This window comes from Moschus berezovskii, chromosome 2 (genome assembly GCF_049115385.1).
Source record: "Moschus berezovskii isolate FMDL1 chromosome 2, NW_MosBer_1.0, whole genome shotgun sequence".
NCBI classification, from domain to species: Eukaryota; Metazoa; Chordata; class Mammalia; order Artiodactyla; family Moschidae; genus Moschus; species Moschus berezovskii.
Window position 1 is genome coordinate 65,662,704 of NC_142461.1, and position 13,182 is coordinate 65,675,885.

Below are 13,182 nucleotides of genomic sequence, written 5' to 3' on the forward strand. Positions count from 1 at the left end.
CCGAGGATGGTAGTAACCAGCTTCCTGCTGCCTTTCACCTTTCGGTTAATCCAGCTTGACTTCAGGTGCTGGCTGAGGTAAACCGCATGACGGAGTAGGAGATTAGTCTTGGTAAGTCCTCTAGACTTAGCATCCAGGGAAAGGTGGGAAACCGGTTTAGTTAAAGGTCCAGAGTTATTGGCTGGAAGTTACAGGAGAGGCCCTGGGTATCCTGTTTAGGCTTGCAGTTCAGATGCTTCAGCCTGACGCTCAGGGGGGAGCTTTGGAAGGCCAGGGTTTGGGGGAGCAGCAGAACCACTGGTGCCCTAAGGGTGGCCAATCGAGCTCCAGGCAGTGGGGACCTGAAAAGTAGCCCGTCCTTAGGTTCAGGTCAACTCTACCATTGGGGAGAGTGATCGCATAAAAAAGGGCCCACTTCTTATGGCCTCTAGTGGGTGAGATGCTGCACTGGACCTGGGAAGGGCGTGTGTGTGCCTATATGTGTATGTGTGTGTGCACAAGGGCTTGCACTGTTCATTACTGGGGCCGTAAGTATGGTCTGTCAGTCTTCAGGCTCTTTCCCATGTCTTGCTTCCTCTCAAGTCTTTTCACAACAGCTTTAACAAACTTCCTGCAAAAAGAGTATCTGAAAAGAAACTTCTGCTGAAGACCCCGGTGTTGGAGAAGATGTCTGGGCTGAGTCCTATGATCTGATTCATCTCTTTGGTGGTAAAACACAGACACCCTCGAACTTCTTTAAGAAAAGGAAGGGCTGTTGTGAGGCAGGGCCCTGGTACTGGGCTGGCTGGGAACCTTGCCGCTCAGGGACTACAGAGCGGCTGTCACAGGTGAGAAGAAAATAAGGAGACACTGGTCAACAATGCTGAGCCAGTTTTTTTTTTTTTTTGTAATTTTTAAAATTTGATATGTTGTATTTTCATTTTTTATTCAGTTCAAGAAATTTTGTTTATTTTTTGGCCATGAGGCATATGTGCTGTTGGTTCCCTGAGCAGGAATTGAACTCGCATCCCCTGCAGTGGTAGTACAGTCTTAACCACTGACTGCCAGGGAAGTCCCCAGCCAGTTTTAATTTCCTGTTTTTGATTGTGCCACAATAGATGTCAACATCAGGGGAAGCTGGGTACTATATACGTGAGCTCACTGTTCTAGTTTTGCAAGTTTTCCTTAAGTCTAAAATTATTTCAAAATGAAAAAATTTTTAAAATTACTGCTGCTTCAGTCCTGCCCTGCAAGTTTCAGGAGTTCTGATTTTTCAACTACTGTTTAATAATAGGTACCCTTTTCAAGTTTCCTAAAGTCATTCTCGGAGAAGGCAATGGCACCCCATTCCAGTACTCTTGCCTGGAAAATCCCATGGACAGAGGAGCCTGGTGGGCTGCAATCCATGGGGTCGCTAAGAGTCGGACACGACTGAGTGACTTCACTTTCACTTTTCACTTTCATGCATTGGAGAAGGAAATGGCAACCCACTCCAGTGTTCTTGCCTGGAGAATCCCAGGGACGGCGGAGCCTGGTGGGCTGCCGTCTATGGGGTCGCACAGAGTCGGACACAACTGAAGCGACTTAGCAGCAGCAGCAGCAAAGTCATTCTCACAGCCCTGCAGGCAGTGAGCACTGGAGCCCAGTCTTACAAGTTCAGGGATGTTAAGGGAGCCACGTGGTTAGTAAGAGGAGGACCAGCATCCACCCACAACCAGACAGCCACCCAAGCCAGCAGTCCCCACTGCCCTATAGAGAGAGCCGAGAGAGGGGACAGAGGAAAGCTAGAAGCAGAACCCAGAGAAGCGAGGGCTTGGAGCCCCCGGAAGAGGAATTTAGACTTTATCCTGGAGGCCAGTGATTCTCACTCCTGGCTGCACATTAGGTCCACCTGGAGAGCTTTAAAGATTATTACTGCCTGGGTCCTGATTCAGCTGTTTTTTTTTTTTAAATTGGAGTATAATTGATTAACAATGTTGTGTTAGTTTCAGCTGCTCAGCAAAATGATTCAGTTACACATATACATGTATCTATTCTTTTTCAGTCTTTTTCCATATAGGTTATTACAGAATATTGAGCAGAGTTCCCTGTATTACCTAGTAGAATCTTGTTGGTTATCTATTTAAAATACAGCAGTGATTCAGCTGGTTTTTATGAAGCTCTCCATGTGATTCTGACCTGTGGCCAGCTCATGCATGAGAATAGAGTCATTTTAATACACACAGTCAAAAGGCCTGCTTTTTTTTAATTTATTTTTATTGGAGGCTAATTATTTTACAATATTATATTGGTTGGTTTTGCCATACATTGACATGAATCCGCCCCGGGTGTACATGAGTTCCCCCTCCCGAACCCCCCTCCCCCCTCCCTCCTCCCCTTATCCTCCCTCTGGGTCATCCCCGCATACCAGCCCCGAGCATCCTGTAACAGGCATCAACCCTGAACTGGTGATTCATTTCACATATGACAACATACATGTTTCAATGCCATTCTCCCAAATCATCCCACCCTCACCCTCTCCCACAGAGTCCCAAAGACTGTTCTATACATCTGTGTCTCTTTTGCTGTCTCGTATACAGGGTTATCATTTGCATCTTTCTAAATTCCATATATATGTGTTAGTATACTGTATTGGTGTTTTTCTTTCTGGCTTACTTCACTCTGTATAATAGGCTCCAGTTTCATCCACCTCATTAGAACTGATTCAAATGTATTCTTTTTAATGGCTGAGTAATACTCCATTGTGTATATGTACCAAAGCTTTCTTATCCATTCGTCTGCAGATGGACATCTAGGTTGCTTCCATGTCCTGGTTATTACAAACAGTGCTGCAATGAACATTGGAGTACATGTGTCTCTTTCAATTCTGGTTTCCTCGGTGTGTATGCCAAGGAGTGCGATTGCTGGATCATATGGCAGTTCTATTTCCAGTTTTTTGAGGAATCTCCACACTGTTCTCCATAGTGGCTGTACTAGTTTGCATTCCCACCAACAGTGTAAGAGGGTTCCCTTCTCTCCACACCCTCTCCAGCATTTATTGCATGTAGACTTTTGGATAGCAGCCATTCTGACTGGTGTGAAATGGTATCTCATTGTGGTTTTGATTTGCATATCTCTGATTATGAGGGATGTTGAGCATTTTTTCATGTGTTTGTTAGCCATCTTTATGTCTTCTTTGGAGAAATGTCTGTTTAGTTCTTTGGCCCATTTTTTAATTGGGTCATTTATTTTTCTGGAATTGAGCTGCAGGAGCTGCTTGTATATTCTGGAGATTAATCCTTTATCAGTTGCTTCATTTGCTATTATTTTCTCCCATTCTGAAGGCTGTCTTTTCACCTTGCTTATAGTTTCCTTGCTGTGCAGAAGCTTTTGATTTTAATTAGGTCCCATTTGTTTATTTTTGCTTTTATTTCCAGTATTCTGGGAGGTGGGTCTTGGAGGATCCTGCTGTGATTTATGTCAGAGAGTGTTTTGCCTACATTCTCCTCTAGGAGTTTTATAGTTTCTGGTCTTACATTTAGCTCTTTAATCCATTTTGAGTTTATTTTGGTGTATGGTGTTAGGAAGTGTTCTAGTTTCATTCTTTTACAAGTGGCTGACCAGTTTTCCCAGCACCACTTGTTAAAGAGACTGTCTTTTCTCCATTTTATATTCTTGCCTCCTTTGTCAAAGATAAGGTGTCCATAGGTGTGCGGATTTATCTCTGGGCTTTCTATTTTGTTCCATTGATCTATATTTCTGTCTTTATGCCAGTACCATACTGTCTTGATGACTGTGGCTTTGTAGTAGAGAAAAGGCCTGCTTTTTAACTGACTACTCACCAGGACTCCTGACCCCAAGGCAAAGCCCTGCCACCCCAGCTGCTTCTGAGAGTCCTCATAGAGGTGTTATCCATTCTTCCCAGGCCAGTCAGCAAGTTCTAGTTGCCCCACAGTGCCCCCTCCATTTCTAGCCTCCTCGCCTATGTCTGCTGCTGCACGGCTGCTTAGGAGCCAGTGTCCTCACCAGCACTGCTCTTTCTGGGAGCAGTTCCCAAAGTCAGAGTCAGGGGTGCTCAGTGGCCATGGGAGCTAGTGGGGGAGCAACCCCTCCCCAACTCTTCCTTTGGGGCTCCAGCCTCTGAGCACTTGGAAAGGGTTCCCAGCCTCTCAGCACTTGGAAGCCTTTGTGCCCACACTAAATCTTGCAGCAAGAAGCTCCAAACACTGCCATCATACTAATGACATTTTATTTTTAAAAAGAAAAAACTACAAGTTTAAAATATGTTCATCATCTATATTTCAGTCTTTTTCTCTAAAACTTTAATTCCCCAAGTGGCCGGAACATAAGCAGACACAGAGGACCATGGTGACCTGCAGAAAGGAAGTGAGAGGCACTGATTTCCTGGTGGTTTTCATTCTAGGATCAGGTAGGAGCTGAGCGCTTTGCTCCGCAGGTTCTTCATCTCCTCGAGCACCTTCTCTCCTGCCTTCTCGGTTGGCTGTGCTTGGTCTTTCACCTCTCTAAATACATATATATATAAAACACAAACCCGATGAGGACACATCAGGGCACCTCTTAAAACATTCAGTTCACCCACCACCACCCTGTTTCTGGGCCCAGTGTCACCAGTGATGCCTCATGAAGACGGGAGGAGCTGTTTATACACAAACACAGTATAAGCCATACTTAGTGATCATTTAGTCACCAGTGAAAACACCTGGCTGGAAGTGATTCAAACCTGATATCCAGTCTCAGCTGTACTAGATTCTTAGCAGAGCCAAGTGACCTAAACGCTCAGCCTCCGTTTCCAGAGGTGCACGTGGTGGGAATTCCCATCATTGCAAAGGAAAATGAGAACTTATGCATGGACATCCTGGCATGATGGCTTCTAAATGCTCAGTGGGCAGGAGCTGATTCTTTATATTTATTAGTAAAGTGGACACACAGTATCTCTGACTCTGACAATGGCTCCGGAAGGTGGGACTCAAGAAGGAGGGTTCTGCACCTGGATCGAGGAGTGGCTGATGTGGAGCCTGGATGTTGCTGGCATGGTGAAGGGTGAAAAGTGAAAGTGAAGTCGCTCAGTTGTGTCCGACCCTTAGCGACCCCACAGACTGCAGCCTACCAGGCTCCTCCATCCATGGGATTTTCTAGGCAATAGTACTGGAGTGGCTTGCCATTGCCTTCTCCGAAGGATGGTGAGCTCAGCTATATCATCTGTCCAGTTAGAAGGATTCAAGACAAAATTAAGTGCTTCTCCTCTGTGTTCACAGCAGCACTATTGGCAATAGTGAAGACATGGAAGCCACCTAAGTGTCCAAGGACAGAGGAATGGATAAAGAAGATGTGGTACATATACACACTGGAATACTACTCAGCCATAGGAAGTATGAAATACTGCCATTTGCAGCAACATGGATGGACCTTGAGCTTATGACACTAAGTGAAGTAAGTCAGGAGAGAAAGACAAATGCCATATGATATCACTCACATGTGGAATATGAAAAATTAATACAAATGAACTTATTTACACAATAGAAACAGGCTCACAGACATAGAGAACAGACCTGTGGTTGCCAAGGGGGAGGGGGTGGGGGAGGGATGGACTGGGAATTTGGGGTTAGTAGATGCAAAGATTATGTAGAGAATGGACAAACAAGGTCCTACTGTACAGCACAGGGTGCTAGACTCAATATCCTATGATAAACCATAGTAGAAAAGAATATGAAAAAGAATATACGTATAACTGAATCACTTTGCTGTACAGCAGAAATTAACACAACACTGTAAATCAACTATGCTTCAAAAACATAAAATTAAGTGCTTGTGAAATATTTCCTAAGGAGAGTGAAACTTCCTAAAGTTTTGGCAAACGCCTGAAAGTTTTGAAAAAGGAGAGTATCTCAAAATGAAAAATTAAAACTTCCCTTAATACTTTGGCCACCTCATGCGACGAGTTGACTCACTGGAAAAGAGTCTGATGCTGGGAGGGATTGGGGGCGGGAGGAGAAGGGGACGACAGAGAATGAGATGGCTGGATGGCATCACTGACTCGATGGACATGAGTTTGAGTGAACTCTGGGAGTTGGTGGACAGGGAGGCCTGGCGTGCTGTGATTCATGGGGTCGCAAAGAGTCGGACACGACTGAGCGACTGAACTGAACTGAATGCATATAATTAAAAAAATTAATTGGCACCACTTTATGAAATCAGTCTAAAAATATATAGTTCATGTCAGCCCTTAAATATATTAATGGCTGAATGATATTGTGATAATCTAAGGGGAGCAGAATGATGTGTCAGCAACTAAAGTCACTCACACAGTTTCTTGGATATTTTGTAATATAATTCTCCTTAGTAGGTCTTGAGAGGGTGAGATCACCATCAAGATAGCAAGGAAACTCTTGGGTTGATTACAGCCTTCAAGAAAGAGCAGATGATTCTTTGCATCCATGATAATAAGTATTTGCCACAAACTAGATAGACAGCAGTCTTCATGGGGACATTATCACTGATGTGTGTTTTGTTTCTGTCCCTGTCTGACCGAGCTCTCATGTGTGTCTGTCTGACACTCTGTCTGCTTCCAGCTGAAGCTGAAGGAGGTGAAAAAAAGCACAAGTAAGGATTGAAAAGACAGAACTGAGTATTAGGTCATGCTTGATATGCATGGAGAGAATGTCAGAACTGAACCCCTGCTGTACAGCACAGGGAACCCTACTCAATATCTTGTAATAACCTATAAGGGAAAATAATCTGAAAAAAAAAAAAGAAACACACACACATATGTGAGAATCCCATGGACAGAGGAGCCTGGTGGGCTACAGTCCATAGGGTCCCAGAGTTGGACGTGACTGGAGCGATTTAGCACACACACATAGTGGTGGTAGTTTAGTTGATAAATTGTGCCTGACTCTTTGGGCCCCATGAACCGTAGCCCAACAGGCTTCTCTGTTCATGGGGTTTTCCAGGTAGGAATCCTGGGGTGGGCTGCCATTTCCTTCCCCATATTTCATATATATATACATATATATACACACATATATATACATATACACACATCACTGTGCTGTACACCTTAAACTAATACAACATTGTAAATCAACTATACTCCAATAAAACTTTGAAAAAAATCATCTGTGAGATATCATTGGAATACCATTCAGCCAATAAACTGATAATTATATTGATAATTTTGGCACATGAAAAAATGTACAAAAATAATTTAAACTGCAAAATAGGTGAATTCAAAATGCCATGGATCTATTTATTGAAATGTATGTGTATTTTGAAAAAGAAAAAAAACTTGGTGTGCAGAAAATGCTTAGAGTTATTGTTATTTTTTCTTTTTTTTTGTGGTTTTGGGAAAGTAGCTGAAATACATTAAAAAAGAAAAGAGAATTTTCTTCTTTGGGTGAAGATATATAAAGTAATAAGTTCTATTTCATTTACTACTCATTTGATAATCAAATGGCATTTGATATTACTTTCTGTAGTCAAAATGGTAAAAAAACCAGCTGAAACAGCAAGTAAACAATGAGGTACTGGATATTACCCTGCTCATGGGGCAAACTGTTCTAAGTCCAGGGGCAATTTTTCAAACTGAAAAAAAAAAGGTTTTATTTAAAACTCTCAGCCATATGTTTGAAACCTGAAAAAAAATGCAAAGTGCATCTCTTTGTTGAGGCGTCAGATGTACTATGTAGTGTAACATATTTTGTTGCTAAATAGCTGATTAAAACAGATGCTCACTGAAGTTCTATTAAAAATTTTTTTTCCCTAAATTTTATTTTAGAAGCTGCTAATCTACTTTCTGAGAAGTGCTGGTTTGCTATTGGTTTCTGTTACTATTACAAATGAACCAAAGGAACCCCTTGCTCCTGTAAGATATGTGGGCATTCCTTTCTGAAAAGGCAGGGCCTCCTCCAAACACCCTGAACAAAGAAGACAAACTAAAAAATTTACAGCATACACAAGGAAGGGTAATTATCCTTAATATATGAGGCACTCTTACAAATAAGAAAAAGATAAAGACTTTCTGTAATATAGGCAAAAAAACCCCACATAAAAGAAGAAAAATATTTGATAAGTGTAGGAAAATTTTTACCATCACTCATAAACAAAGAAGTTAAAATTAAAACAATAATGTGGTCATTAAAAACCTATCATATTGGAAAAGAAGAAAAAAAGTCTGATAGTATTCCACGTTGTTCAGGGCATTTGAATGTGGGCATCCTGACCTCTGCTGGTAGGACGTTTGTTGATATTTTCCTGGATGGTGCAAAGCACTATGTATTAAAACCTTAAAATGAACATGGGTTTAGTGTTTATGTTTCAAAGTTTATCCTAAGGAGACAGTCTGATAAGTTTGCAAGGAATTATGGCACAAGGAGATTTGCTGCAGCCCTATTGGCAAGAGAAAAACATTGAAGAGTTGACATGATCACCAGTAGAAAGATCGGTCAGCACATGATAGTATTATCTACCAGTAAGATATAAAGGTGGATATCTGTATTTATAAACATATGATAACAATATTCTAAATGAAAGTCTAGAAGATAAAACAATATGAACAATATGGTAGAATTCACTTAAACACATACAGTTGGCCCTTTGTGTCCATAGGTCCAGCATTTTCAGATTCAACCAACCCCCAGGTGGAAAAAAATATGAGAAAGTTCCAAAAAGCAAAACTTGAATTTGCTGCATGCTGAAAATTATTTAAAAATCATTTACACTGGATGAGGTATTATAAGTAATGCAGAGATGATTTAAATATAGGAGGATGTGCATAGGTTATATGCAAATTCTACGCCATTTTACATAAGGGACTTGAGCATCCACAGATTTTAGTACCCAGGCTGCAGGGTGTCCTGGAACCAATCCCCCATGGATACTGTGGGACGACTGTATATACAGTTTAACAAAATACAGTAGGTGTTTGTGTGTCATTTAAATAATTAAAGTATTAATACTTGGAAGACCACATACCAAAATGTACAAGGTACTGCCCCTGGGTGGTAGGATTATTGTTTTTATTTCATTCTTTATATTTTTCTATATTTTCTAACATTTTAATAATTTAAAAAGACCTAAATGATTCTAAAAGGATATCTGGAATTTCAAACTTAACAAACTATATGAACTCTAGTGGTTATTTCCTTTACCAAAGTATTCTTCAAAACCAAGTTCTGAAGGATGATGGTAATGTCTGCCTAGCTAGCTGTCCCTGACACAGAGACACAGGAAAGGGTTCACATGTGCAGAGCAAGCACCCGGAGAGGTGTCCTCACACTGGCATCTCATGGTATCCTCATAACTGCCCGGGAGAGAGGTTTTGTTTTCTGCACGTTATGAATGGGGAGACTGAGGCCCAGTGACTGAAGATAAGCAGCAAGGCTGGAGGTGGCATGGGTGGTAAATAGGATACATGTCCAAACACCTAAAGCACTGGAAACGTGTCTCTTTGGACATGTTTTTAGATTCAAACTGTTCTGCATGTCATGTAGGACAAATTTTATCCTGGGCTACCTCTTCCTAAGGCATAAAGCATCCACTTACTTCTCCTTCTTGGTGTCCCTGTAGTCCAGCATTGGGAATTCCGCTTCGATCATTTCTGGAGTCAGCATAATGTCTATATTCTGTTCACAGAGCTCACTGAAAGGAATAAAATAGAAAAGTACTGCAATCATTTAAGAGGTACATGATTCCTTCAACATTACTCATACCTATACTTCTTGGATCTACGTTAAAGAAAGTATAAGACTGAAAAACAGCTTTCTATCAACCAACAACAGTAGGAGTGGTTATTTATAAACAGAGAATAACAAGCAGTTTAAAAATGGGGTTTGTTGTTAAAGTTGTTGTTGTTCAGTGGCTAAGTCATGTCTGATGCTTTGCGACCTCATGGACTGTAGCACGCTAGGTTCCTCTGTCCTCTACTATCTCCTGATGTTGTTGTTCAGTGGCTAAGTCATGTCTGACTCTTTGTGACCCCATGGACTGTAGCAGAACAGGCTTCCCTGACCTTCACTATCTCCTGGACTTTGCTCAAACTCATGTCCATTGAGTTGGTGATGCCATCCAACTATCTCATCCTCTGTCACCTGCTTCTCCTCCTGTCCTCAATCTTTCCCAGCATCAGGGTCTTTTCCAATGAGTCGGCTCTTTGCATCAGATGGCCAAAATATTGGAGCTTCAGCTTCAGCATCAGTACTTCCAATGGATATTCAGGGTTGCTTTTCTTTAGGATTGACTGGTCTGATTTCCTTGCTGTCCAAGGAACTCTGAAGAGTCTTTTTTAGCACCACAGTTCGAAAGCATCAGTTCTTTGGTGCTCAGCCTTCTTTATGGTCCAACTCTCACAGCCATATATGACTACTGGGAAAAACCACAGCTTTGACTATACAGACCTTTGTTGGCAAAGTGATGTCTCTGCTTTTCAATACACTGTCTATGTTTGTCATAACTTCCCTTCCAAGAAGCAAGCGTCTTTTAATTTCACAGCTACAGTCACCATCCACAGTGATTTTGGAGCTCAAGAAAATAAAACCTGTCACTGCTTCCAGTTTTGCCCCTTCTATTTACCATGAAGTGATGGAATCAGATGCCATGATCTTAATTTTTTTAATACTGAGTTTCAAACCAGAATTTTTCATTCTCCTCTTTTACCCTCATCAAGAGGCTCTTTTATTCCTCTTCATTTTCTGCCATTAGAGTGGTATCATCTGCATATCTGAGGTTGTTGATATTTCTCCTGGTAATCTTGATTCCAGCTTGTGATTTATCCAGCCCAGCATTTTGCATGATGTTCTCTGCATAGGAGTTAAGTAAGCAGGGTGACAATATGCAGCCTTGTCATACTCCTTTCCCAATTTTGAACCAGTTGTTTCATGTCCTGTTCTAATTCCTATTTCTTGATCCACATACAGGTTTCTCAGGAGACAGGGAAGGTGGTCTGGTACTCCCATCTCTTTAAGAATTTCCACAGTCTGCTGTGGTGCACAAAGTCAAAGGATTTAGAGTAGTCAATGAAGCAGATATTTTTCTGGAACTCCCTTGCTTTCTCCAATGAATGTTGGCAATTTGCTCTCTAGTTCCTCTGTCTTTTCTAAACCTGGCTTGTACATCTGCAAGTTCTTGGTTCACGTGCTGTTGAACCCTAGCTTGAAGGATTTTGAACATAACCTTGCTAGTATGTGAAATGAGCACAACTGTCTGGTAGTTTGAACATTCTTTGACATTGCCCGTCTTTGGGATTGGAATGAAAACTGACCTTTTCCAGCCCTGTGGCCACTGCTGAGTTTTCCAAATTTGCTGGAATATTGAGTGCAACACTTTAACAGCATCATCTTTTAGGATTTGAAATAACTCAACTGGAATTCCATCACCTCCACTAGCTTTGTTCATAATAATGCTTTCTATAGCCCACTTGACTTCACACTCCAGGATGTCTGGTCCTAGGTGAGTGACCACACCATCGTGGTTATCTGGGTCTTTAGGACTTTTTTGTATAGTTCTTCTTTGTATTCTTGCCACCTCTTCTTAATCTCTTCTGGTTTTGTTAGGTCCTTACCGTTTCTGTCCTTTATTGTGCCCGTCCTTGCATAAAGTATTCCCTGATATCTCCAGTTTTCTTGAAGAGATCGCTAGTCTTTCTCATTCTATTGTTTTCCTCTATTTCTTTGCATTGTTCATTTAAGAAGGCCCTCTTCTCTTTCCTTGATATTCTCTGGAACTCTGCATCCAGTTGAGTAATCTTTCCCTTTCTCCCCTGCCTCTCGCTTTTCTTCTTTCCTCAGCTGGTCATAGCAAATACCTTTTGCCAATAACACAAGAGATGACTGCACATGGACATCTCTGGATGGTCAATACTGAAATCAGATTGATTATGTTCTTTGCAGTGGAAGCTGCAGAAGCTCTATACAGTCAGTAAAAACTAGACCTGGAGCTGACTGTGAGACTCAGATCATGAGCTCCTTATTGCAAAATTCAGGCTTAAATTGAAGAAAGTAGGGAAAACCACTAGACCCTTCAGATAAGACCTAAATCAAATCCCTTTTGATTATACAGTGGAGGTGATAAATAGATTCAAAGGATTAGATCTGGTAGACAGCCTGAAGAACTATGGACGTACGTTCATAACATTGTATATAGGAGGCAGTGATCAAAACCATCCCCAAGAAAAGGAAAAATGGGGTTACAGAATGCATATTGTTTGCAGGTATACATGCAATGTTTACCAATATTGACCGTATCTTGGACTGTAAGGAAAGCATGAATATTTCAAAAGGTTGAAATCATTCCGAGACTGTTCTGTGACCACAATGGAATTTGATTAGAAATCAATAGCAAAGAAGATAACCAAAAAATCCACAACTGCTTTAAAAAGAAAACAATATGCTTCTAAATAATCTACAGGTGAGAGAAGAAATTACATGGATTGAGGTTATTTTTATCTTGAGGTCTGCTACTCCTTACAGCAGGGGTCAGGAAACTTCCAGTAAAGGCCTCAGTGGGTCTCTTTTACAATTAGCTTCCCAGGTGGCACTAGTGATAATCCATCTGCCAATGCAGGGGCCATAAGAGACACTGGTTTGATCCCTGGGTCAGGAAAAGCTCCTGGAGGAGAGAATGGCACCCCACCCCAGTATTCTTGCCTGGAGAATCCCATGGACAGAGGAGCCTGGTGGGCTACAATCCATGGGGTCACAAAGAGTTGGACACGCTGAGTGACTTAGCTTGCACACACACCTTTGCAACATGAAAGGAGTCATGGAAAACATTCAAATGAATGAGTGTGGCTGTGTTTCAGTAAAACGGGTGTTTTGCAAAAATGGGTGGTAGGCCAGATTTGGCTATTTGTGGACCCCTGGCCTGGCGCTTGGTTGTTTAACAGTTACAGCTGGGTCGCTGCAAGTGTGCGTTCCAGCTCCAGGAAGCAGGGGGAGAGTCTGAAGGAGGTAAACCCGCTCCATCCTGGTCCTGCCCTCAGGAGGACATCTCACGTCTTCTCCTGCCCTCTTGGTAAAGGCCGAGTCACATGGATGACCTAACTCAGGTGACACTGAGCCTCCAATTTCAACAATTCTATTTCTGTAGAAGAGGAAACAATTATTTTGAGTGGCTGTCTCTGCTACACTCAAAGAGAAATGCCTCCAAGATCAACAGAGGTTTCAAAATTTAGAATTACAAACAGGAACCCTCTCCTTGCTGCGAAACATA

The 13,182-nt window shown here is 41.8% G+C and overlaps 1 protein-coding gene and 1 long non-coding RNA gene across 2 annotated transcripts in view; one reads left to right on the forward strand and one right to left on the reverse strand.

Moving 5' to 3' along the window:
* On the forward strand, positions 1-5,515 carry LOC129538383 (uncharacterized). Its single transcript, XR_008682208.1, has 3 exons — positions 1-111; positions 583-827; positions 5,235-5,515. It is a non-coding gene; the product is annotated as an uncharacterized LOC129538383 (long non-coding RNA).
* The window catches only part of CFAP221 (cilia and flagella associated protein 221), a 123,136-nt gene continuing 114,147 nt past the window's right edge, over positions 4,194-13,182 (reverse strand). The window contains exons 23-24 of the mRNA XM_055398550.2: positions 9,520-9,615; positions 4,194-4,481 (exon numbers count right to left, since the gene is read on the reverse strand). Of these exons, the coding sequence (XP_055254525.2) occupies positions 4,373-4,481; positions 9,520-9,615 (205 nt within the window). The 3' untranslated portion in view covers positions 4,194-4,372. The remainder of the gene's footprint in view (positions 4,482-9,519; positions 9,616-13,182) is intronic.